At 40.2% G+C, this 27,773-nt stretch overlaps 1 protein-coding gene across 3 annotated transcripts in view; it reads right to left on the bottom strand.

Annotated features, from left to right (window-relative positions):
* The window catches only part of PTPRB (protein tyrosine phosphatase receptor type B), a 113,168-nt gene that overhangs the window by 72,007 nt on the left and 13,388 nt on the right, over positions 1–27,773 (bottom strand). For 2 of the 3 annotated variants that reach the window (XR_452232.2, XM_057556812.1), the window contains exons 4-5: positions 12,459–12,732; positions 556–831 (exon numbers count right to left, since the gene is read on the bottom strand). Coding sequence is in view for 2 of the 3 variants with exons in the window: in XM_057556812.1 (XP_057412795.1) it covers positions 556–831; positions 12,459–12,732 (550 nt within the window). In the remaining variant the exon portion in view is untranslated. Of the gene's footprint in view, positions 1–555; positions 832–12,458; positions 12,733–13,154; positions 13,603–27,773 lie in introns of those variants that run through there. The other variant, XM_057556813.1, reaches the window with a different exon arrangement.

Here is a 27,773-nt window from a genome sequence, read left to right as displayed (position 1 = left end):
AAAATGAGGGGAGAGTGAATGATAAGAAAGTATGTTATGGAAGGAAATGGTAATGTGTCATTGATAACGGGATGCGTGGGTGCAAGAAAAGAATTGTTCCAAACATAGGAATATTCAGGAAACACCATGACTTGAAGTTAAGAGAAGAATATACAGGGGAGGGAAAACATTTAAAAAATAATTTTCATTGCACAAACTCAGAAAATGAGGCAGAAAATCCTGTTGCCTAACATTTGACTTAGAAGGGCCATTAGGAAACACCTTCCTCATTTTGGAGAAAATTCCAGTCCCAGAGAAGTTCCATGACTTGTTCAAAATCACCCAGCAAGCTAGCAGCCCAACCCCACCTCCTTGTTTCCAGTCCAGTCTTTCATCTGTATCAAACAGTATTTATTTGTCTCTCTGTCTATCTATCTATCTACCTACCTACCTATCTATCCACGTATCTATTTATTGTTGATCTTGGGGCATTCTTACTCCCATTTCCTGAATGTAATATAATTTCAAAAGAATCATAGACTACTAAATACGCAACTATCCATAAACAGGTCTTACCTGTTGATCCATTGGCATAAATCGTAGAGGAACATTTATCCCCAGAAACAGCTGTGATGGCAATTTTGTATTTACTACCAGCAGTGAGGTTAAAAAATGTATATTCATTCCGTGAAGTTCTTCCTTGAATTTGGGCCCCCTGTGTCTTTTGGTTATCATCAAGTAACTGCACCTCATACCAGGTGACTTTCCCAGAAGAAGGAGTCCACCAGACATGCAAACTGGTGGAAGTACTTTTCTCTTTATTGACTTCAAACCTAGCAGGAGGTAAAGGATCTGCAGAGCAAAAAACAAAAAAGAGAAGGCGGCTTGAAGAATTTTGCAGATACACGCTTACCTTGCTGTAATCCAGATGCATTTTCCTTCAAAACTTTAAGAATCTGCTGCTCATGATACAAATGGGCATTTTATGCCACTCCCAAACTTACTATTTTACTTAAAAAAGAAATCCACCTTGGCTACTAGTCATATAAGCTCCTTTTTTTCTAATAAAACTTTTTTGTTACGACAGCTCTGAGCTTGGAAATCCAAGCAAGGTTATATTGTCTTTGGCTTGCAAGTTTTGCACTTTTCAAACACTGACAAACATCCAGGGTCTGCCTGGATAAATACTGAAAATCTCAACAGAAAATACAGATATTAAGAAATTTTAAAATTTGTATTTGTACTAAACTTTCCCTTTTTTAGGTTGTGGGGTTTGGGGGGTGTTATGTATACAAAACTTTGGGCTGTTTTTAGATATCAGAAAACCACAAAAGATACAGACCTGATTATAAGCCTAGGCTAGGTGTGCTCACCAAAATGAATTCTCCCAACAACTGGGATTCCCTATGTCCCTAGATTTTCTAAACTTGAGTTCTGGGACATTTTGGAGCTGCCAGAGCTCCCAGAGCAGATGGGTTAGTCCTGCACCTGGCTGTTTACTTAGTTTCAATTCTCAAAGCTATGGGCCAATTTGAGGAGTCCTGTTTCCCATGTATTGAATCTTCACTGTAGAGCTTGAAATAGGATGAATAGCACGTCTCCAGGTTAGGAACTAAATCAATAACATTTAGTGAGCAGATGATGCAGTGGGACCATCCGAGAAATAAGGCTCTCCTTACCCTGAATGTTGGGAGTAGAAACGTTAACATTTACATATGAGTAATTTTCAGAAATCCTATGTGGTTCTTGGTCTAGAAAGTGAGATTAAGATACTGGAGACTAAATTTCAAAAGTCAGGTTAGATGTTTTAGTGACATGGCTATAGAGATCTCTGTTCTTTACCTCCTGGTAAATTATATTTTACTCATGAAAGAAATTGAGGAATTCTAGCATCTACTTAGAACAGTATATGTTTTAAGAAAGTCTTCACTTGTGACTAACGTTAATACAAATAGGAACAAGGTAATCTTATTCTATATTCAGAAGGCATTTATAGCCAGACCGCTCAGTAGACTACAGGTCACCTATAGACTCCATACATAGGCTAAATAAGGCCAAGCCAAGACAGAAACCTTGAGAGCCCAAAGCACAGGTGAGCTTAGAGGATAAGGTTGTATGGTTTATATCCTAGCAGCACAGGTTCACCTGAAGAGCATAAGCTTTAGAGTCTGGTGGCCTGGGCTTGAATCCGGGTCTCCCACTTTGTAGCTGGGTAGCAATTCCTTAACTTCCTCGTGCCTCAGCGGTCTCCTCTATGCAATGCTGATAACAACGCTATCTTTTCAGTAGAATTGTTATGAAGATTAAGTTGAGTATTTTATCTAGAGCACTCAGAACAGCGTCTGGCACATAGTGAGTGTTCAATGTTAGCTATTATTAGTATTAGTATTAGTGTTCCTCCTATAATTGGGATGACCTTGTCATAGAGGCAGGGAGGTGAAGTGGCAGAGAGAGTGGGCTTTGGAGTCAGAACTCTATTCAAATCTCAGCTCCCTCATGTATCAGTAACTTGGGGAAGTTACTTAACCTTCTAAGCCTCCATTTCCCCCTCTGTCTGGGGAGTATAATAATAGTACTTATATTCTTGGATGTTTGGAGGAGTAACAAGATATAGAGGAGACTTTACATGGTACACAGGGGGCACTCCATAATATAAACTTATTCTGTCTACATGATCATAAAAAGAAACTTCCTCTGAATCACTGACAAAATGGAGGCAAAAGTGGAATACCATTTTTTTGGAAACTAAACAGATAATAGCTTTAATTGCCTTCTTCAAAAAAAAAAAGCACTTGGAAAAATCTTATCAGTTTATTCCCATGAACTAACATTCTAACCCTTAAGATAAAATAAAAAAAAATTCCCAAGATGATTTTCATTTATGGGTTCTTGAGGAAAAACAGTATGGGTTTTGTGTGTGTGTGTGTGTGTGTGGCAATATTATTTAAAATTTCTATCCTACATAACACTCTATAATTAAGGACGTCATCATAAAAGGAAAGGACATAATTTCCCCTCACAGAAAGTCTTCTTGTTACCATGAGATTCTAATAGCCAGAGAAACTCAAGAGCAACCTTGTCATAGCCAACTGAGGTGACACATTTTTGCTGAAGAGCCATTTTAAGGACAAGGATGAGAGGGACAGCTGCTTTCCAGTGATTGTTCAAAAGGGATCAATACTATCATTTACATGCACAACCCAGCCAGATAAAGGTTAAAGAAAATGATCTTATGATCGGTATAATCTAAACATATATAATCTGCAAAATGTGAGTTATAGAAAATGAATTTTAAGGTTGCGTGCCTAGAGGGTGAAGTTCAGAAATGCAGACTTTATCTAATCTCTCTGAGCCAGAAAACAAAACAGTCAACCCTTTGTACATCCCCTAGAACAAAGGAACAATGAGATTGGGAAGTGCCTGGGCTGCAAGAACCTGCACTGGAAACAAACACTTAAAACCCCATTTATGCTGTGATAAAGCCCTTTGCTGGCAGTGGTCCACTATTGCTATGCATGCGGCAGGAGTTCAGTAGTTTTCAGACTTTGTTTCAATCTAACTAAACCCAAGGAAAACTCTGCTGTATTAAAAAAAAGTTTTCAATATTTTATTAGAAACAAATTAGATACTTCCATCAGGGTGCTATTTTCATCTAGCATCTATCTATCTATTTATCTATCTACCTACCTATCTACCATCTACCTATCTAGCTAGATATCTAGATATCTAGCTAGATATATGAAAGAGAGAGTTTTAATGCTATTTGAAAATTTAGTTATAGGTCTGTAATCTTCTGATCATGTGACAGGTCATATGTAATTGGAAAACCCTACTTGACTTACATAATTTACACTTACTTACAGCTGATGGCTGGAGATATCAATGCACACATGTGTGCATTTATAGCCTTTCTGGTTTTTCCACCCACTGCTCTCATACATACAGCAACCAGTGAAGTATTATAAGCTTTGAGAAATGTTGAAAACCATAAATCAATAATTTAATCTCAATCAATATATCAAAATTTATCATTAGCCATCAATTTAAGACATCTTTGTTTGTATTTATTTCCAGAAGGATCTGGAATATTGAATGCCAAATGCAAAATTCCATAGTATTCAGCTGCTGTATTTCAATGAATCTACCAGTATCAGGAAGCCCCAGAATTGCATAAGTAGGTTTGCTGTCAACCCACTTTATCTGATAAAGTTTAGCTAAATTCCTGAACCAAAATGGATTCTTCCTTTTTTCCCTTTTAAAAAAATCTGACTTAAGAAGAGGGAGACACCCATATGTATAAAATGGAAGTGATATTTGCTTTAAAAATTCTTTTGTATGGTCATTAAAACATTATTATCTACTGCTATAGGAATTTGCAGAGTGTTTAGAATTCAAAATGATAGTATTTATTTTGGAAATAAATTTAGCCTTAGAACAAGAGAGCAGGCAATCCATAAGTTAGTGCCAAAAGCTTTTTTTGAAGTCATAATAGCACACAATATATCTGTGTAGGATCTGATCATTTACAATGTGCTTTCTTAGTTGTAATAGAGGGTCAGAGGCATTAAGTGACTCATTTACATCACATAGGTAACAAGTAATTCCACTGAGCTTCTAACACTTGACTCCAAGTCGTGAGTTCTTTTCTGTCACACCTTAGTTGTCCCAGGATGGAAAATGATGTCATGAGTCGCACAGTCAGTATAACAACAACAAAAAATCAAACCAGATCTCTATGAAAAATGACAGACAAATTTACAGAACTTTCATTTGATGGTTTGGATAGTGTAGCATAGATAAATGAATAACAACACTAATAATAGCTAAATCTAATTCCGCCGCCAGGAAAGTTCCATTGATTTTTTAAAAATAATGTTTTTCTTCTCCGTTTCTTTTTTCCCCCTAATCTTACTGCCTTAACCTGGTGTTCCATCACCTTGTGTCTGGATTACTCTGAGTTTTCTGGGTGCCTGCCTTATTTTCTGTCTTTTTTCCACTGTTGCCAAATAACCGCTTTGTATATCTCTCCCACATCTGCCATCCTCATCCCCCGGGGAGCACCAAGAACTTTTCATGAGATGAAGTCTAAGTTTCTCCATAGCAACTCAAGGTCTCCTCAACCAGGATACTATCCTCCACCCACCTCTCCAACACACACCTTATCTTTCAGCACTAACTCCAGGACAAGAGATCAATTTTTTATGGATTACAGATTCAACTTCTGTACCTTTACAGGAATTAGGATACAATTCTAGTTAAAAGCAGGGTGGCTAGGAGACTGGAAGCTGCATTTATGTAGCACTCTATATAAAATGGAGTGAACATCAACTATTCCTATAAACTAATTGCAAATTTTCTCATGGAAACCAGGGTAAGGGTGGGGCAAAAGCCACAAACCATTGCTTGGTGCAGGTTTTTTAAAAAGGGCAGAAGAAGAAGACGAGAAAGCAATTGCCCACAATCTGTAGTTAATTAAATAGATTTATAGAGATGTAATTTTCTTTTACTTTTGTAATTGTTGCTGTTTGACTATAGTCAGCTTTCTGACTTATTATAAGATGATATACTATATTATGCTAATATATCAGATTAACATGCATTTCATTTATCAACTTTATACACTAAATATAAAGTTCAGGTAGCGAGGAACTTTCAAAGTTTTAACAGCCTCGCAATTAAAGCAGCTTTGACAATCATTTGCATCAAGATTAACACGAGTGAGGAACGCCATGTTATTTTACGGGTCATCATACTTGGCTTCTGAGAGTCTACAGTTTACTCGGGCATTTAAGACATATGTGAAAAAGGTAAACACAAAGGTAACTTATCAGGGAGGCTGACTTTCACATCAGACTAAACCTGGTTCAAATCCCAACACTAGCACTTCAAACAGTGACTTTAGGCAAATCGCTTAACCTCACCGAGGCTAAGTTTCCTCATCTGTAAAATGGGACTAACAATACTTACTTTACAGAGTTGTAAGTGTTAAGAGGTAATGGAGCCAAAGTGTTAAGTGCAGCCCTGGCACATGGTGGGGCCTCAGTAAGTGGCAGTTGGTGTGAGTATTGCAGCTGTTCTTGCTGTTAAGGGTAACACAGGTCAGCACCAATGCTGAATATGCAAAAGGGGAATGATATCCAAGGGGAAGGTCTCAGAGGTGGGCTTGAAATGAACTTGAGCAAGTTGGAAGGTCAAGTAGGACGCAGAAATCAGAGAGAAGAGAGGCCATTGCAGAATGAGAGAGCAGTTTAAGCAAAAGCACTGAAAAGCTCACTTCTGTCAAGTATTAGAGAACCATGTCAGCACGGAGGGGACAATGACAGCTGACAGAGACTTTAACACCCTCGTGCCATCATCCTTCAGCAGCCCTACTCCTCTCTTTGATATTAACAATAGAGGTTTGCTTGGGAATTCCCTGGTGGTCCAGTAGTTAGGACTTGGCGTTCTCACTTAGGGGGCCCCGGGTTCAATCCCTGGTCCAGGAACTAAGATCCTGCAAGTCACATAGCGCAGCCAAACAAACAAACAAACAAGAACAAATTGAGGTTTTCTCAATATTATTTAAACCCTACATAAATGCAGTACCAAGGGAAATCCTTTGGCCTCCTCTTCCAGACTGTTGCCCAGAAGCCGCTCTCATGTAGAAATTCATGAGCTGTCGCTTAATGTGTGCTGCCGAACCTGGACCTCTAGATACTAAGGCATTACTGTCAATGTTAGGTACGATACTGATATTGTCGTTATGTTAAAAATAATGCTTATCATTCAGAAATGCATACTGAAATATTTATAAATGAAATTAAATGATGACTTGGACTGTGTCAAAATGATATGTGGTGGGGGAGTGAGTGAGGATATAGATGAAATATGATTGTCAGTTGGTAACTGTTGAAGGTAGGAGACGAGTACATGCTCGTTCCTTATACTATTCTGTTTACTTTTTATGTATTTGAACTTTTCCATCTAGAGGAAGAAAAACAAAATCAAAACCCCAAATCCCTGGAAATCTGTATGTATACCTACCATGTTAATTTTAGTTGCATAGATTCATCTTTGTTTATATACATTCATACATTTAGAATGGGTTTGACCTCTCCTACAAGGTCAGAAAGTCATCAGTATTACCCTTTATCCCCCAGGGGGCTTCCAGGGAATTGGTGTCCGGGAATGGAAGGTGAAACAAATTTTCTTCCATTCTGTCTGGACAAATTAGATTTTATTTCTTGCTAATCTGTAGAATGCCAGGCCCACCTACAGAAGTCAGACAAATGGAAGAAGCTTCCAAACACACAAAAAGTCAAGTGCAGAGAACTAGGTTGGTTGATTCCCTATACAGAGCTCACCTTGACCTTAGAATTCCTGAAATAACTATACTGCAAATGGCTGATTCCTAAATACTGAAGTCCATCACCAGCAGTTCAACACAATCAAAATCAATATTATTTCATCACACTAACACATTTAATCATTATTCTACCCTTGTGTAGGCTAAGTATAGATTTAAAGTATTTCATAATATATTTTTTTCTCTTTAAAAGTTGAATTGAAAAGTAACAACAAACTATCATATGCAATCTGAAAGAACAAAAACCAACAAAAAATTATGTCCATTCTACAGAGTAGTGGAAAGAATTGGCATTGGGGTCAGTAAATCTGGGTTCAAGGTCTAGGTCTACCATATATTAGCTCTATGGATTTGTGATTAGTTAATTCTTATGAATATCAATCTCATCTCCAACCTGAAAGTAATAATAGGAAACTTACTACACACTTAGTATGTGACAAAAACTGTTCTAGAATTTATGTATGAATCAATTAAAACCTCAAAACGACCCTAAGAAGTGAGCATTCTCTTTATTATTGTCCCCATTTTATAGATTAAAAGAGGTGAGTAACTTGTTCAAGGCAACTTGGTTAGTAAATGATGGAGGCAGCAGCTTTCAGAACTCAACTCTTAACCACCTGTGCCTTCACGATACTCCCTCCACAGGATTGCCATGTGGCTATAATTAAACAATATATGGTCAGTATAATATATATTTTATACTCTTACCTACTAAACAAGGTAGGTGAAAGTATTTTACATACTATAAAAGCACAAGACAAATATTAAAGTATTATTTTCTTCCTGGGAAAGACAACAAATATTCCTAGGCATTACAGATTTAACCAGGCATAAAAGGAATGGTACCAAAATCTTAATGCCAATGAATAATAGAAAAACTATGTCAATAGTTCTTAAACTTCAGTGTGCATTGATTCACTTTGATATTTGTTTAAAATCAGATACCCTAGGCTCCACTCTCTCTAAATTCATTATATATGAGGTAGAAGCCAAGAACATGCTTTTATAACAAACTCTGCAAGAGAGTTTAATGCCAGTAGCTTACAGACATTATTGAGAAATAATGGCCTGTGTTTAAAGCCATGTAAGTGTTATGGACTGAATTGCATCCCTCTAAAATTCATATGTTGAAGCCTTAACCACCAATACTTCAAAATGTGACTGTATTTGGAGATAAGACCTCTAAAGAGGTAACTGAGTTAAAATGGGATCTTTAGGGTGGGCCCCAATCCAATATGACTGGTGTCCTAAGAAGATTAGACACAGACAACACAGATGGACGACCATGTGAGGACATAGTGAGGTGGCCATCTGCAAGCCAATCAGAGAAGCCTCAGAAGAAACCCGCTGATAACTTGATCTGGGACTTCTAGCTTCCGGAACTGTGAGAAAATAAATTTGCTGCTTAAGCCACCCTATCTGTGGTATTTTGTTACGAAAGCCCTGGTAAACTAATACAAGAAGCAACATTTTGAGGTGGAAATAATAGCTAATATGGTGATTTGGTAATTAAAGCTCTTAAAATTTTTTTAAATTAAAGACAGAGGAACGAGCCATGTAAAAAGAGCGAAACTTTTTTTTTGCCTTTTGCTCTAGGCTGATTAATAAGTATCTGAAACTGACTAACAAGAAGTCATATGCCACTAAGATATTCTTCCTGCAGGTAAAGTTCTCTACGACTAGACTTCTTCCCTGGGCTCCATGACTTACCCATAACCCAAGGAGAATAGATCATATTTTTATGTACATTCTCCCACTAAAATATTCATTTCATTTATTAATATTTGTCTGTTATCATCCACCTATTCATCCATAGATCCATCCATTCATCTCCCCATTCATTCATCCATCTACCCATCCAGTTAATATTTATTGAACACCTACCATGGGTTAGATGTCATTTTAGGTACTGAAAAACTACTTCTTATTGGTGGGAAGATAAAAATCCCCCCAAATTTGTAATTGAAAACTCTACGGTTTCATTTAAACAAACTCAAATGTCCTTAGGATACATTCAGGTAAGAAAATAAATGAAGTGGTCCAGGGGGATTCCAGTGAATTGGTATCTGAAAAGAGAGAAACCACAACTCAGCTCTAGAGAGTTCTAGGCAGACTGGCCGAGTTTTGCCGGATCTTCCAGTATTTTAAGAGAATCCATACATCTGGTATTTATGTGAATTTTCTGCTCAATGCTGGTGAAATAATCTGAATTTTTCACAAACATTACGTGAGCCAAACAAGCATGTCTATTATTTAGACACCTAGACACTCCCAGGGACCACTTTGCAGCCTCTGCTCTAGATTCTGAGGACACAGTGTTAACAAAAGTGTTGAGTTCTTCAATATCTGTTACCTTCATAATCTATTTCTGATGAATTCACAACTAAATAATTTGGCTTTCAATTTATTACAGTTGTTGCATTGACCATTTATGACCAAACACACCTGAGAGAGGCAGGGCAAGGTCTTCACCCAAGAAAGAAGTGGTAAAGCTCTGTCACCACTTTCATCCTGACCTTCTTTCAACTCTGTACAAGACTACAAAGGCAGAGACCATGCTTTGTTTGTCATCTTTATAAGCTCACCAATCACTACCTGGTGTAACTCGCTGCAGTATCCATGCTTGATAAATGTTTGCTGAACTGAATTTGAATCCACATAGGTTTTTCAATTCTGATTTTAAATCTGGAGCGAAAACTGATTGTTGCTGAAATAGTTCTCATTTAGTTGAAATTTTTTATCTTTAAGGTCATGTCTACATTATGTTATTTTAGATAATTTACCAGGAAAAACAACCAGACAAATCACACTTGGAACGATACAGAATGATTACAGAGATAATCTAAGCAACTGTTGTATCTCCAGCCAAATCATGCCTTGCTCTCACTCTATTTTACTCTATACTGATAAGATAGGCATAATGGAATAAGAAAAGCACAATGTATTTGAATGACTTTTTTTGTTTGAAGTTATATCTCAGACTTAATATTATGCTACTAGTTGATTCTGCTTTAATAACAGTAAAATATGATTTGTGACACTCATCTTTGTAGCTTAGCAGTTAATATAGAGGAATACTAGTACCTTCTCTTAACTTAAACGAAAACTCACATATGTCCTTAAAATATAGAAAGCCAAAAAAAAAAAGTGCTGACAAAAAATAAATAACAACCAACCAAAAATATTCTCCCTGAAACATTAAAAAAAAAAAATCTTAACTTAAAAAAGTTTATTTAAATAAAATTATTTTAAAAATATAGAGACACCCAAGTAGGGTTATACCATCACACAAATAAGTATGAAAAAATTATTATTATACAAACATCACTTTTGATCAAATTTCATTCTTCACATTTGGCATGGAGCTCATAAAATTTGTGGTGAAAAGTATATTTGTGGTACTGTAAAAAGTAACTCCTTAAGAAAAATGATAAGACACTGAACACTAACAATTGGGTATGCTGACTAAGTCTTTTTTTAATTAAACATAGTCAATAAAATGCAAACATTTCTTACATTTCACAAATGTCTCTGGACTTGAAATACCTACATGCATAATTAAACTCAAAACATATTCTAACTAGTAACACCCACAGTGAGTCCTTTTTCATCAATGTTTTTTCCAAAAAAGTAAAACCTCTGGGTTAAATCAGTATATTCTGGCTTAATGTCTTCATCTTTTCTCCCATAAGCTTCTGATAGCTCACCTGTTTTTAAACATCATTCTGCCCCATTCAATACAGACACCTTATCAAATGTAAAGAACACATCTGGAAGTTCTACGTCATGAATTTCACAGTATTAGCAATCTGAGTGCTCACATCTTCACATACCAAGAAACCAAGAACTTTATAACTAAAAACTCAGCCACTTAAACTCCTGAAAAATGTTCTAATTATGTGGTTGATTTCGGTCTCTCTTTGATTCCCTGTAAAAACACAACCACATTCTTAACAAGTGGTGTCTCTTTTCAATTCAAGTTCCTGCAAATCTCAGAAATTATCTAACTTTCCTCTGAAGTAAGTCAAGTGATGTAATTGGGCTTTCTTAATTAGCAAGAGAACAATTCATTGACTTATTACCAGGACCTAGTCACATTTCCTGACCTTATTGTAACTGCCCTGATAACGGACTGTTCTCTCACCTCTTCAAAGAACTATAGCTAAAGAAGTGATCTTTGTTCAGGTTGAATGTGAAAGAATAGCAAGGACGACACATTTCTAAATTTAACTTCTGGGATTTTTCAGTTAAATTTGACTTTCTCCATGAAAGTAAGGCCTCTCTATTGCAACAAAAAAAGATAATGTTAAAAGGAAGACTAATGAAGTCATAAAACATCAAAGTCATTAGAGAATTCCGAGCACATCTGAGGGTGGCTCTGGGGATTAATGAGGTAACATGCATTGCAGCCCCTACCTAAGTAGGCACTTGGTTGGAACCTGGACCTGAATGACCAAGTCTAACACTCTCATTTTACAGATAAGAAAACTGAGGCAGGAAAGACAAACTCTTACCACATACGCGTGGAAGGGTTTACCAAAAGTGAACAGAAAATGATTGACTTAAGGTGCAGAGTAACCAAAGGATGATCTGTGATATTGGCATGGTTTTAGTTACACAAGTGATAAAAAATAATTTTCATACCCTCATCTCAAGGGACTTTTCTAATTTCCCCCTAAGGGTGACTCTATTCCTGATGATTTTATGTCCTGGTCCCAAAAATAAAACTAAGTTGAGGAAAGTCATATCCCTAATCATTGCACTTCCATTATTTATTCTAAAAACATTTACTTAAAATTATTCCAGGGCTTGACAATTTAATGCGATGGAAGCTCAAACCACATCACTTTAACAAATTCCCTCCACAGCCCACAGTTTCTCTTTGCTGCTCTCCCCGTTTAAGTGGCTAGTCCGCTGTTTTCAGCACTAAGGAAGTCTCTGAAAGGCAACCAAGCTGCTTCTGGCCAAATCTGAGGAGACTAGAAATCTTTGTCAATAGTTATCTTCACAGGTGTTTTTACCTTTATTATTATTATTATTTTGTATGCCTGGAACTCAAGTGAAACATCAGCTTGAAAAGGCAGGGCTCAGCCGGAAGTGGCCTGGCCGTCCAACCGCACCTGTCACTTTTTACCTGTTTGCAAGACCACAGTTCTCTCTTCTCCATCCAGAGACATAATACTGAAATTATAGATGGTTCCCGCTTGTAAATCCTTGGGGTTACATCCATAGGTGGTGTTGTCTATCCGCACGGGGTGGCAGCACGCGACCCACGACGTGTCACTGCTGCAGATGAGGCTAAAGTTACAGGGTGACGCCAAAGTTCTCCACTGGAGAGACACGGACCGGCTGGAGACCCTGGACTCTGTCAGGGTGAAGTTGCATCTCACTGGCTCCCCCAGTCCAGTCTGCAAAGGAACCAGAACAACAGCTGAAGCCCGCTGTCTAGACCTGCCCAGGGACGAGTCCGTAGCAAGCGCCCCAAGCTGCTCCACTCACCCCTGGCCCCCAGCCTGAGCCCATCCATCCTTTCGCCCCCCAGCCAGAGAAGAGGCCCGCAGCCCAGGGGGGTGGCCACCTTCTCCCTAGCTGCTTTTTCTCCAGAGCAGCTGGAAAGAGAAGGTGGCTTGTTGCCTTTGACAGTGGCACGAGCTGTCAGTCTGGCTGGGGGCTCAGAAGAGGATGGCTCATTCTTCCCCAGGGAGAGGAAGAAATTCTGCCACCTCCCTCTCCAGAACACAACCCAGCAGACCAGAAAGCCGAGTGGGCATTTGGTCCTCGGCGGGGAGGGGCGCGTCCGCCCGCGGGGAGCTCTTCTCGGGCCCCTCACCTGCAGCAGGCTCAGCGCGGTCCACAGGGCCAGCCCGGCTCCATGGCTCCGCATGGCGCTCAGCGGTTCCCCCCTGACTCGACCGCTGGGCTGGGACGCGGGGCGGCCCCGACGGCCGGCGGAGCGGGGACCACTTGTTGCGCGCGCTCAGCGCGCCCCGCGGGCGCAGAGCGCTGGCCTCCGGGCTGACGACGCGCGGGGGCCGCCGCCGCCGCCGCTGATGCTGCTGCCGCCCCGGGCCGGCTGCGGACGCGAGAGGCGGCGGGGGCCGGCAGCGCGCCGCCCTTCCCACGCTGCCATTCTGACCCGCGCTGCCTCGCCCCGAGCCCCGGCCGCGGACTTCCGCAATCAAAAGGCAATTTCCTCGTCTCCCGGCAAAGGAACAATGCGCCGGCGAGGGAGGGAGCCCCGAGGAGCCAACGCCTGAGGCTGCCAAGGGGGCCCGAGGCGGGCCAAGATGCCCCCGCCTCTCCCGCCAGGGGTCCCGGCCGGGTCTGCGGAGCTCTGCCTCCTTCTCCGCCTCCCCGCCCGACTTTCACTTTTTCCCACTCCGTGGTCCTCAACACCACCGTCTCAGCCACAGTAAGCCTTGCTCCCTCTCACTTTCCATCTCCCCACCCCCGCCCCCTTCCTCCCTCCACACCCTGCGCCTCCCGCTCCCTGTCTTCCTTCCTATCTTCCTCATCTGCTTTCTCCAGGGCCTCTTTTTCCCAGGATTAAACTTGACCACAGCAGATTTCCCTAGGTCGCCTCCCTCTTTCCTGAAGCCTTTTATTAGAGTGCTTTTGCCCTTCTCACCTCAAAGCATTCATTCGTCCCAACGCGTATCCCCCTGACACCATCAAGAGAAAAAGACCCCGAAAGGATGGTGTCCATTGTCAACTTGACCTTCATTTTTTCCTGCCATTCACTTTCCCCTTTCTCTTGTGTAGAGGTCTGTGCCCTCCCTAAATCTGATGCACAAGGTGCTAACCAAGAACAAGTATAATCACCACCAATCGTCCAGCCCACAAGCAAAGCAGTTTCATCACTGACCATCCAGTAGTTAAAGTCATTTCATCCATAATTGTCCAAGCAATATAAGAAAGCAATATGAACTCTCGTTTGTGGAAAATACTCTTGATGGCTCAGCTTCCCACATATTACAAGAAAGTGAAGTTCACTTAGTTTTTAGCACTAACTTTATGCTAACTTTTAGCAACTGCCTCAGTACCTGAGTGATCATGTATCTGAAAATGGATTTTAAAAGAGTTCCTGATAACCGAAGAGCAAAAATGTTTAATTGGTCATAGGTGATAGTAGGAAAATATTGCAACAACCTTAATAATGTTTGACTGCTTTTCTTTGGGTGCCATCCCTGACAACAGCCGGAAGAAAGGAGATTTTTCAAAACAGAATATTTGAGCTACATCAATGGGAAGGATGGCATATTCTTTTCTTTTTCAAATAGATTATACATAAAGCTATATTATTGACTGCTATATCAAAGGTACCTACTTGGAGGAAAAGCAGAAAAAAACGAAAAAGTGAAAATTATTTCAATTCTTTTAGAAAACTTGTGTTTTAAAAAAATTTTTTTAATGAAAAGATGAAGTTTCTACTCCTTTGAAGATTCTATGGGCTTTTAATCTGCAGCCAGACTAGAGATCTCAAATTTCTTTTTCAAGTTAGCAGACACTCAAAGAAGGTCAAACCTAAAACACGGGTGTATTTCTGGGAAAATGGAATCTTTCTTATTTCTCTGCCCAGGTCACTTGTCTTACCAAAGAACTTTTGCCCTCCGTATTTTGCCCCCAAGTTCAATGACTTTTCACAGCCTGGCATTCCTTTCGGCATCATCAGAGATACTCCTCTTCTCTCCCCGTTAGAGACTGCAATCCTACAGGCTGCCTTCAGCCTTTACAGGGGTCTTTTTCAGCTTTATTCCTTTTTAACATTACCCTTTTCTTTTCTGGCTATATTCAGAAGACAATGTGATTTCCTCGTCTGTAAAACTGGAATAATATCTACTCTAAATACTTCCCAGAGCTATTATGAAGAATAAGATCACATATGTTAAAGCACCTTTGCAAACTTTAATGTGCTGTCCAATTGTCAGTTTGCCTAGTGATAGGTTGCATCCAGATCACACAGTTTGCTCTCTTTCAAATTCATCCATCACATAGGTCCCACTTACCTAACTTCTGCTGCCCATCCTTCTCTTTGTTAAAAACCAATGAGGTTTTTACATTTTTCTCATAGATTGCCCCTCAGATTTGAAACAGTCCCTCCCAAATTCACTAACCATCCCTCTGTCCTTTGCAGAAATCTTCGATAAATCCTGTCTTTTTCAAGTTCTCCAAGGTTTCTCACATATTTTTTAAAAAAATTACATGTTACCAACCTACTATACCTTAACAGTTAATTTTAAAATAGTATTTGATATCCAATACACTGTCTGACTATAATGCAGTATACTGCCTTATAGTAAAGGCAACTGCAACAAAAAGGCAAAATGTGAAGAGGACTAATCAAACAAAGCAATAACAAAATATCCTCATAACACTCTTCAGATGTTTCCAAATTCTGTTATTAACAGTGACCTGCTAATAATAACCCTGGGAATAGGAATTAGAAAAAGAAGGAGCGATTTCTTCAAATACAATTATTTAATTTTTGATCTATCAGAGAGACATGTACATTTAGGGTCTTGTGCCTTTTATCTATTTTGATACCAATGTATATGAAGAATTATAGCAATCTGTGAAGGAAAGGACTAGGAGTCAGAGATATTTCTTTCCCAAAGGTATATAACTGCTGGTTCTTTTTTTGGAGAATCTTAAGGCTCACAGCAAAGCTCCCAATTAATTAGTGGGTCCTAAATAACCTATAGGAATGAACATACTATGAAACAAGGAGAGAAAGTTTAAACTCAGGTTTTTACTGATTACATTTTAAAAGCTGATTTACCTTTTAAAAACACATATTAATATGAAAAATTAGAGAGATGTGTAATAGATTCAAGGCAGTAAGAGACTGGGAAAGGCTGCCAGATAACATCTTTTCCTAGAGGAGTTTATTTGAAACTACTGTACAAAGTACAAATAAGATGATTCATTTTATTCTTTGTTCTCATCTTTGTTTGGAATTCCTCAACTTCTTTTGAACCTATTTATCCTGTGTAATGACACTACATTTGCTTTAGAAGTCACTGCATTCCAGGCATCTGGAATCAGCCTCTCTGTAACTTTTCAGGGGACAACATCTTCTCTTTGCCACTAGGAAACCTTTCCCAGACTGCAGGGGAAGGGTGGGACTGCTTTTGGTTAGACATGAGTGCCTAATGTTAAACCGTTGGTTAAACAGCTGCCTTTTAAACAAATAGTCATAACAGTTAATGAATAATTGTTCTAATTTATATATTCATTAATTATGATTTCATGGATGAAAGCATGGCTCTTATCATATCATGAACATACATGTTGAATGATACAACCGATCATCAGGGGTCCCAGGGTCACACTTTGAGAATTGTTACTTGACATCAGGGTTTGAGCTGGGTGCAGAGAAGGTTGGGGGATGAAGGAAGAGTGGATTGGTAAAGTTGATTGGTTAATTCAAAATCCTCACTCATGACCTAAAAGGCCTTTCATGACCTGGCCTCTGCTTACCCCATGCCTCTCTCCTGCTTGCCTCCTATGCTCCAGTGGCCTGGGTCTAATAATTCATTTACTCATTCATTCAGCAAATATTGACTGAGCACCTACCGTGTGCCAGGCCCTGGTTTAGGTTTTGGAGACACCCCTAAGAAGCTGACTCTTTCCTGCCCCAGGGCCTTTGTGCCTGCCATTTCCTTTTCTTGGACCACTCCTGCCCAGGAAGTCTGCTTAGCTGTCTTTCTCCCAATCGTTAGGTCTCAGCTTAAACACATCCCTATGGGGCCAGGCCCTTTCTGACCTCACAGGGGAAAAGTGTGCTGTTATCAATCTTCATCTCAGCAACCCATTTATTTAATTCTGAACATTAATGACACTTGGTACTAATCCAATTATTTATATGTTTGTATACTGTCTGCCTTCCCTGGCCATATGGAGAATTCCTTTAGGGCAGAGTCTTTGTCTGTCTTGCTTTTCTTGCACAGAGTTTGGCATATAGTGGAGTTTCAACAAATATTTGTTGAGTGAGTAGATGAATGAATGAATGGGTGAATCTTTGTAGCTGCTCAATAAATATTATTATCTGAGTAAACACTGTAAACAAGTCCTTCTAGACATGTTCCTGCTGGATGCTCAAATATCATCTTGAAAGGGATGGAGGGATGGAGCAGAGGAATAAAAGAGGGAAGGGCAAAGGAATTAAAGAGAGGAAGAAGAGAAGATTGATTTTGAAGAGAAAGAGGTGGGAAAAGATGAGTGGGAGGGAAGATGAAGGGAGGAAAAGGAGAAAGGGGAAGGAGGTAGTAACCTTTAGGACAGTGGTTCTCAAAAGCTAGTATCAGCATCATCTGAGAACTTGCTAGAAACATAAAATCTTAGGGCCCTACTACAACCTGAGGAATTTGAAATGTTCTGGTGGAGCCAAATAATCTCTGTGTGTGCCTGTGTGTGTGTGTGTGTGTGTGTGTGTGTGTGTATTTAACAAGCCTTCCTGCTCTAGTTGGTGAAAAAGAACTATCCAAATTCCAAACAAAAGCCTTAGATTGTCAATCCCCTACTTTAAACCCTGATCCAGTTGTCACTTTATATTAAAGAGAGTTAATGATATCTCATTCTTTTAAATCTCACTGAGCTCTCTGGTTACAAGAAGCTATATAGATGATTTAGAAGATCTTGAACAGTTTTAGAAGGTGTCAAATAAGTAAAGTGGTGATGTAATATATGATAATATATTTTGTATAATATAGTATATATTTTATATAGTATATCTATAATATATATTATATGCATAGTTTGATATTTATAACTTCTCAATAAAGTACAGATGCTAAAGGGAAAAAGGTCAACATGCAGCAAACTTAACAAATGTTAGATGACAGGCCAATTCTGATGCCTTTTGTTATGCAACCCTCATGTCTGTTTCCCCAGATATTTTTAAAAAGAAGAAAGCCTAGCAATTAGGGAATGTGTCAATTAAAAACAATTACAAGATGGCAAATCCTTTTCTCTGTTTCAATTTGAAACTGTTTCAATAGTACATTACAGCAAAAGTGAATACGATTTTTAACCTGCAGCCGGTGTCATGCATTTAAAAAGAGATTTATTAAAATTTAAGGTAAGATAATTTTGATAAGCAGTTTTTAAAACAGGACTGTGACTTTTGTGTTTAGAGATACTGTTTTGGGATATTTATATTTCAAGGAATCTTTCTAGCTTCCTAGGTTGTAACCTTCCTAGGTCATAGGTCTCCAGGAAAATGGAAATTATACAGGCATTTGGGGGTGGTTTAATGAGGGGGCGGATAAAATGAGAAGGTGCATGTTATATTTATAGCACCTCCCTGGCTAAAGGATGATAGTATGTTAGATAGTATGATTATTAGTACTAATAATAGTAGATGAATAACAACAAATGTTAGAGAGTATGATTATTAGTACTAATAATAGTAGATGAATAACAATAAATCATGGATGCTGAGCACCCAGCAATGCTAGAGAGAATGACAAAGTGCACGGACGAGAATGTCTTTCTGAGAACATCCAAATAATAATAAATTACCATTGCTGTCAATCCCATACTCAAGAGAAACTCCTCAAGAGATCAGCACAGAAGACATTTACCGGCTGCTCTGACTGTTGGCAGTGCCAAGATTTTTTTAGATCCTGGAAGGGCGGGGTGGGAGTTCTGGATGTGTCTCTAAGAGCAGCCCCACCATCTCTCCCAGACACATCTCTAAGGTTTCTTGGTATTTTTTTTTTCTACATCAATTTTTTACCCCCTTCCCTTCCCCCACTTTTTTTTTTTTTTTTTAAATCTGGAGGAAACGAGCTTTGCATAGCTTTTGTCAGAGCTTTGTAACTGTACACAGACGAATGACTTAAAACCAGATGTGACTGTAAACGAATCACTTTTTCAACCTCAAGCACTTCTGCTGCATCTTCATTCCCACGTTTCCGGCGCTACTACCCCACCCTCGGAAATGAGTCGGCCCACACACGAACTGAATCAAGGCGTTAATGTGGCCAGTGAGGCTGCCTATATGGGCATGACTGCTATACATTCTGGTTTCAGGAGCAGGGTCATGATTCTCATGACTATCCAAGCCCTAGGATAGTAAATAAGCAAAACATGGCTAACATTGGCTTTAAGGGAAAGGAAAATAAAAACAAAAGAAATGGTCACACATCTCATCTCCCTTAGACAGTGATGATTGGAGGGTAAAGATTCTGTCTTCTTTTCTTCTGTGTATCATGTTGTTAGAACATCATTTCCCATGAATTCACTGGAGCTCGCAAACAGAGGGTTCCCTATCTGACCAGCACATGCGCCTTTTCTGGCTTTTATAGTGTGATCTTAATATAGTTTTAAAAAAATGGAATAAGCAGGTAATGTTGAGAAAAATAGGAGATTTTAAAGGGAAAAAAATCTGGATTTTTGACTTTTCATTAAAAAAATAAAAAGATGGAGGCGTGCTGGGCCAGTATTCTGCCCACCTTGTCCACACAGCGCGTCTCAGAGTCCCCTGAATGTTGAAGCTGAGAGTGATCAAAGCAGAAGATCAAAGGATCTTACCATGTTTTTCAAAAATATAATGATAAAACCATCAGCTGGATTAGAAACCTCTTGCTGGAAGGAGTCATGGCTCTTCGTTATCTCCCCCACATGCCCAGGTTGTGGAGACTCAATGTCTATTCATCTATTGACAGTAAATATTCACACCTCACCACTAAACAAGGACATGGCTAAGTACTGGGGAATCTTAAAAGCAATTGTATTCTTCAGTTGCTCCAATGCAGACCTGGAACCCTTAGCATCACAGAATCCAATAATACCTAGCACCTAAGCCTTAGGAAAAGCTAGTGCCCAAGCAGCCTCTGACTCCATGGAAGACCGAATCCTTCTAGAATAATCCAGAGGTCATTGGATTCAGGCCACCAAGGTCAAAACTCTTAGCAAAGCATCTACTGCGGTATCCTCTCCACAGCTTTGCTGTCCTGGGCTGGAAGTACAGCCTTGCACAAAGAGGAGCAAACACAAATGTTCACAGACACACAGATGAAGGGCAAGCACCTGGTAAAGCTACGCTGGTAGTGTGTGTTCATTGGCCCAGATCTGTTAGAGATCCAGATCAGAAGAGCTTTGATGAAGAAACAGGTACCTCCTGTGTACTTTCCAAATAAAAATTACCCTAGTGGTGATCTCATCTGGATTTAGCAATGGTAGGATTCTGTTGCCAGCTCCCCCAAAGGGTGGGAAGGATGAAAAGGATCTTCCCTTCAAAGACAGCCCCTGGAATTCATAGCATTTCCCCTTTCAGTGACTTTCCACCGTATTTCATAACTGGTTTTCAAAGCTGTTATTCTGTGAGTGGAATGAATATGTGGGCGCAACCAATATGCAACTGGGGTAAATTACAGGGATTTAAAGTACTTAGCAATCTTTTCCAGAGTTTCTTTATCTTATCTTCATACTTATCATCCAGCTCATCCACCAGTTCTGACCCTTGGATTTACTGCTCTTTCTTGCAAATTCATCATCATTTCTCACAGTGTTTGCTCTCCTCTCCCCCCATCCACCCCCTCTCTCCTCCTGGTCCTTGAAGAAGATGGACAGGTCTTTGTAAGTCTGAGCCACTGGTCTACCCCTAACTCAGAAGCATCCCTTGGATTCTACCCTATAAAAGCCCTTAAACAAACTACTCTTTTTATTTTTTACACTTTTTTGTTCGGAAATAATTTCAAACTTACAGATAAGTGGTAAAAATTATATGGAGCGCTACGACATATCCTTACCAAGACCCACTCATTTTTTTCTTTTAGCATTCCCCCACATTTGCTTTATTATCATCTCTTTCTCTCTATATATGATACTTTTACCTAAACCACTTCAGAGTGGGCTGCATATCTTCTGAATTAAGTGTGTAATCTCAGTCAAGATATCAAATTTAAGAAACGCAAAATTGATATAATGCTTTTATCCACAATCCGTATTTCAACTTCGCCAGTTGACTCAAGCATGTCCCTTTAGCATTTTTTGTTGTTGTTGTTTTTTCTCTTTTAAGGAGCCCACCCAGGATCCTGTGTTATATTTAGTTGTCAAGTCTCTTAATCTTCCATAATCTGGAACAATTCATCAGCCTTTAAAAATGATTTTTATGACACTGACTTTTTTGAATGATACAGGTTAGTTATTTCTATGGTACGTGTTTTCCTCCATTTGCACTTGTCCGATGTTTCCTGATGATTAGATTCAAGTTATAGGTACATCTCTCCCAGAACTGTTCCTCTTCTCTTGTGTTCAATGTTTTTTTCTAACAGGTTGACTATTCAATTATTCTCCAATGGATTGTAAACATAATTGCACATTATAATCAATGGGGAGATTTTTACACTCTGGTGCCAATGTCCTACGTCAGTAAATTCTGATTCAGTAGGTCTGAGGGAGAATTTTGGAACCTGTATCTTCAAAAAGCTTCCCAGGTGATTCTGATGTATGTAAGACCAGGGCTGAGAGCCACAGACTTCCTATCTCAATTTGTACATCCTGGTTTCTCCTTTGATCTCATTTCCCCTCCTTTGCTATGTTCTCTCCTCTCTGAATCAACCCTCATCTGGGCTTGACCTCATCTGCTGAGGGAAACCCATGTGTCAGAGAAATACTGGCAGGTTAAAGAGCCCATTTCAATGCACATATTCTGTTTTATGGTTGCATTTTATGTGCATATGATTTATATTGTGACAAAATATGAACCCAGTCTTTTGGTGCTCAAAATGGAGAGTCAGGCAAATCCCCTATAACTAAAAGAAAATGAAAGAAAAGAAAAATCCTTGAGATTTTAAAGCCAGAGAGGGTCGAGTGAATTGTAAACCGTATTATGCTGTTGGCACATAGTAATCCATATTAGTGGGCCATCTGAGAGAACCGCAGCCCTTTGTCAGAATTAGACTTGAATGATGCTAATTATAAATTAGGGTCTTCAGGAACACATCCCTCCCGCAATATCGTACACGCTAGAATGGACATCCTGCACTAGGGGCAGTCTCAGAAAAGTCTGTTTATCTTTTATCCCATTCACTCTAGACAATCTAAGAATCTTCCCTTGGTTATGAGGGATCATTAGGAGATGGTGTGGGGTGTTTTGTTTTGCTACATCTTTGTACTTCTCCTTCTAGGTGTTTGTCTCAGTGAAGGGGAATACTGCCCCATCTTTAGTTCTGGCCACAGAGCGGTGGTGGCAGTGGAGAGACTCCCCTGTGTTTAAGTAACACGATAAAGGGGTTGACCCCAGACTTGAGAGGGGTGGGAGGAGGTGCAGGTGTTTTGCATTTGCCACCTCACTTATTTGGAGACTCACGTTGGTTTGTGATGTCTCTGAGGGCCAACTGGAAGGAAGCACAGAGCCGTTAAACTCAGACCAGCACCACAATGGCTATTCATGAACTGAGGAAATGTGGTCCGTCTCCCGGGCCCAGGCCAGGGCAGGGTGGGGAAGGGAAGAAGGGGGCGTGCCTTCAAATAAGATTGAGGGATGTTGAGTAGAATCAGAACCAGCCAGTAACATTTTTAATGCATGTTCAAGGCTTGATTCCTTTGAAAGCATTTTCACATAATAACGCTGGTCCATCTGGTTCTTAGAACAACCCTGTGATGCAGGCAGGGTAGGGGTGATGAAACAACAACAGGAAGTTAGTATTACTTGCTAACATTACTGAGTACTTATCGTGTATAGCCAAGGCACTAAGCACTTTTCTTAACCAGATTTGAATCCTCACAACTGTTTTATGAGGCAGATAGAGTACCTTAATTATCCTTATTTTAGAGAGGAAACAAGTATGACTTGAGTAACTAGTATATGACGCCACTTGGATTTAAACCAGCTTTCTCTGACACGAGAGCCACTCTTTACCACTTTATCAAACCGCCTCCCCCGAGGTCACATGGCTGAGAGGGGATCCAGACTGGACCTCTCTTGAGAGTCCACTGCTCAAATGATAAATGGAGGCTGCTCAGATTTTGATGCTAAACAAAATTGCAAGGCCTGGCTTCCCTCCCTTTGGAGGACACTTCTGCACATTTAACTCTTCCTCTCGTATCCCATGCTCAGGTCCCCAAAAGATTGACTTCCTGCTGCCTCCAGCCCTGCCTGTCTCTCCTTGCCCATAGGGAATGGCTAATACATGCAGGGCACACTTCTCACACCCACCTCTGGCCTGATCTACAACTGGGCTTGTGCACAAGAACACCGTATATCTCTGTGGATGTGGTACGCAGGGATGCCTGGCTGAGGGCGTGCACAGCTGCTGAAATCCAGCTGATGTTCCAATACAGAGTCCTGTGCATTCCCGGTGGAACCATGTGCCTGGAACCCCCTTTTTCTAGAACACAAAAAGCCTAGAGTCTAGCAGCAGTTCTCTATGTCCCCAGGCTCCACTCACCCACCCTGGGCCCCATTCCTTCAATGTTGTACACTCTGCAAAGTCACAGCAGGAGGCTGGAATTAGGTACATTAATTTCTGCCACTTGATTATTCAGCTTTTATGGCACCACCCCCTCTTACCTCCTCATGACACATGCGCAAAAGTGCCGTCAGGGGTGGGAAACTAAGGCGTTCAGAAGTCCATGGGACAGATATTGTGGGTGAAGGACAAGACTTATCTCGATCAGTGGTTCTGGAATTTAAAAGTACACCTCTGTGTGACTTGGAGGGCTTGTTAAAACACTGATTGCTGGGCCTTACAGCCAGAGTTTCTGATTCAGTTGGTCTAGGGTAGGGCCCAAGTGGTTGCATTTCTAACAAGTTCTGAATCTGGGTCCATACTTTGAGAACCACTGAGCTAGATATTTCCTGACTCATATGTAGACAAGCTTCTTGTTCCACCAACTTTGTCCTTGTAAAGACACATACTGCCACATAATACTGTGATGGTAACAATAATAACAGTAGTAGCTAATGTTAATTAAACACTATTTTTCCAGGCAGTACTGTAGGCACATGATACATGTTGATTCATTTAATTCATGTCCAGGATGAGAGAAGGAGAGTTTTGAAGCCACGTACTGGCTTAGGTTCTCAACCTTCCAAACTGGCATAAGACGATGTGAGGAAAGAGAAGGAAAAGGAAAAAGGTAGGGAAAATGCTGCTCCAAAGAGAGTCAACTTAGGACAACTTTGCAGTAGCATTAATGAGTGATGCTGGATTCCAAATCATGTCCTTTTGGCATTTACCTTCATTAATAAGAGCTCTGTGCAAGAGAATAAGGTGACTAGATGTGCAGGGTGTGTGTGTGTGTGTGTGTGTGTGTGTGTGTGTGTGTATGTGTACTCTCCTCCTTGCTCTGCTATTCTTTAATCATTTGACCTTGGGTGAGTCCTTGCCACTTTAAGTTTAAACTAGGCATCTACAAAAGAATAATAATAATAAATTAATAAATACTATGGTAGATTGTTTAATGACCACAGATTCCTCCCACCCAATATGTATGCCCCTTTTCAATGTGACTTTGCAGCTCTTCCCATCAAGAAGCGGGGTCTGTTTCTCCACCTTATGAATCTGGCCTGGCTCGTGATTCCGTTGACTGGTAGAATGTGGCAGAAGTAATGTGTGGTTACAGAGCCTAGGTCTCAATAGGCTTGTAGCTTCCATGTTTCCTCTCTTGCAAAGCTTTCTGAAACCATCACGTAAAGAAGCTGGTATAGTCGAGTGGAGGATGAGAGGCCAGGTGGAGAACCAAGCCTGCAGCCACCATCAACTGCTAGCCATGCAAGAGAGGCTATTGTGAAACTTCTAGCTCGACGCTGAATGCAACTGCAAGAGTGAGCCCAGGTGAAACCAGCAGAGGAATCCCTCGCTCCCTGCCCCAACCAACAAAACCATGAGAAAAATAAGCTGTCGTTGTTTTAAACTACTAAGTTTTGGGGTAGTTTGTTACATAGTGATGGAAAATACATACATGTACCCACCTCCCAGAGTATATGAAGGTGCTTAGCATAGTTGCTGGCACACAAATTTTAGCCATTATTTTTATCCCCTAGATTCTCTTCTTTGCAAATGGTGTATAGCATCTCTTCATGTTTCCTTCCTCATAACTCAAAAGAACTCTTGATGGAAGGGAAGACACAAATACATTCCACTTTCTCATTGAAAGTGTTTTGTGATATCCCACCCTCCATTCCCAATCCTATGTTCCAATCCTAACTCATCCTTTGCTTGTGGATCGAGAACACTGTGGTCACTTCATAAATGTGAGTTAGTAGTAATGACATTGCCTTTCCAAGCAAAAGGTCTCAGTATTTCAGTTCTTATTCTTTCTTCTCTCGATTTCTCTTTCAGGTCAAGTGTGCTAAATTGTACGTAGTGGTTACATATGTATGGGGACAAAAGGAATGACAGATAATCTAATAGTGTCAGTGATTAAAATAACAAGTAGGAACTAGTGTCTGTTTCTGGATGAAGACTGCATTTGAAAACATGTGTTTGGGGGCTTCCCTGGTGGCGCAGTGGTTGAGATTCCGCCTGCCAATGCAGGGGACACGGGTTCAAGCCCTGGTGTAGGAAGATCCCACGTGCCGCGGAGCAACTAGGCCCGTGAGCCACAATTACTGAGCCTGCGCGTCTGGAGCCTGTGCTCCGCAACAAGAGAGGCCGCGATAGTGAGAGGCCCGCGCACCACGATGAAGAGTGGCCCCCGCTCGCCGCAACTAGAGAAAGCCCTCGCACAGAAACGAAGACCCAACACAGTCAAAAAAAAAAAAAAAAAAAAAAGTCATCTCCGCTTTAAAAAAAAAAAAGAAAACATGTGTTTGAAATGTTCATCGATATATATTCATATCTGTATGTGTGAGAATTATTACAGGGCTCTTATACTGTCTAAGTCTTTTATTCAGTCTTAACAGATTGCTGATCCTATACTCAATGATTTTGACGACATTGTGCTCTCTATGTACTTCTGTAACACCACCTTTATTATTTATTTTTCACATCCCTCACAATGTCTGGCAGATAGTAGGTGCTCAATAAACAAGCATGGAATGTGTGATTGGATTGAAGTGATAAAATTCCCAAGTTTCTTAAAAAATACTAATTTTAGGTGAAAGTTGAAATCACTTCTAACTTTCCATCCTGTCCCATCTCAGCTCTTCCACATCCCTCCCTCCCCACTCCCCCACCTCTTATTGGTTTAACTCCTATACTCCGTGAAGCTCAGTTCAGATATTCCCTCCTCCAGAAGACATTAACCTACTGCACACCCACTAAAACCTCCACACTAGTCAGGAACCTCTCTTTTGTATTCCACACAAGCCCGTGTAATCTCCATCTCCCTCAACACCTCAGCAGATGGTGAGTTCCTTCAGGGCAACAACTTGTCATTCATCTTTGTGTCCCAGTAAAAAATAGCAATAACAGCTATTCCTTCTTAAGTGCTTACTAAGGATCAGGTACTGCAGTAAGCATTTTACAGGCATTGTCTCTCCTGGTCCTCACTACAGCCCTAAGAGGTGGAGGTTCATTTTATAGATGAGGAAACTGAGACTCGGTCACCAGCTAGTAAGAGGCAGTCAGACCTTTGACCTCAAAGCCTGAGTTCTTAACCACTCTGTTCTGACACTAGTTAAGTTCTCAGGAAATATTTGTTGAATGCATGAACATTTTCCAAAGACACGAGACAGTCATCATTGCTTCCTTCTCCTTTTTCTTTTACCCTTTTTTTTTTTCCTTTTGGTGGTGGGGGGCAGTTGAAGGGCGATTAAGAGATGAAATGGGGGAAATTAGAAAGGAGAAAAAGGAACTGGATAATTAGCCCCTGAATGAAACTCTCTCTCTCTCTCTCTCTATATATATATATAGAGAGAGAGAGAGAGAGAGCGAGAGAGAGTATTAGATAATAGAAACATATTAAACACTAGATACACACAAACTTCGAACACTTAGGCAATATAAAAAACACGGTTACTCAGCATGACCATCACACCTTGGCAGTAGATGGACATTGGCAGTAGATGTGTCATTTGCTACCCAAGTGGTCAACAATTCCACCCACTTCTATATCACTGCAATCAACTCAATACCCTAGCACTCTATCCCATTCTCCCCATTCCATTTCACTCCCCTCTGCTTAATTTCACTCCACTCCATTCCATTCCATTTCACTCTCCAGTTCCACTCCATTTTGCTCCATTCCACTCTACACCTTGCTTTCCCTTTCCTTTCTACACACCTTTAGTAAGCGTTAAGCATTATGTTCAGGTGCTGGAGCTACAAAGTTGAATAAATACAGTCCCCACCCTCCAAAAGCTCACATTCAGATTTTTCCTATCATCACCGATAACAGACCACTCCAACTCATGGCCCAACTACAGTAAGTCAATCCAAAATCCTCCCAAACCAGGAGCTAGCTGATAAAGAAAATAACTGACACACAAAGATTTTCTTTACACAATTCCAAGCGATTAAGTTGAACAATTTTATTCCTCTCTAATACTCTC

The sequence above is a fragment of the Balaenoptera acutorostrata genome, chromosome 11 (genome assembly GCF_949987535.1).
Source record: "Balaenoptera acutorostrata chromosome 11, mBalAcu1.1, whole genome shotgun sequence".
Lineage (NCBI taxonomy): Eukaryota > Metazoa > Chordata > Mammalia > Artiodactyla > Balaenopteridae > Balaenoptera > Balaenoptera acutorostrata.
The sequence above is the reverse complement of the archived record's forward strand: the minus strand, read 5'-3'. Positions and strand labels throughout refer to the sequence as shown.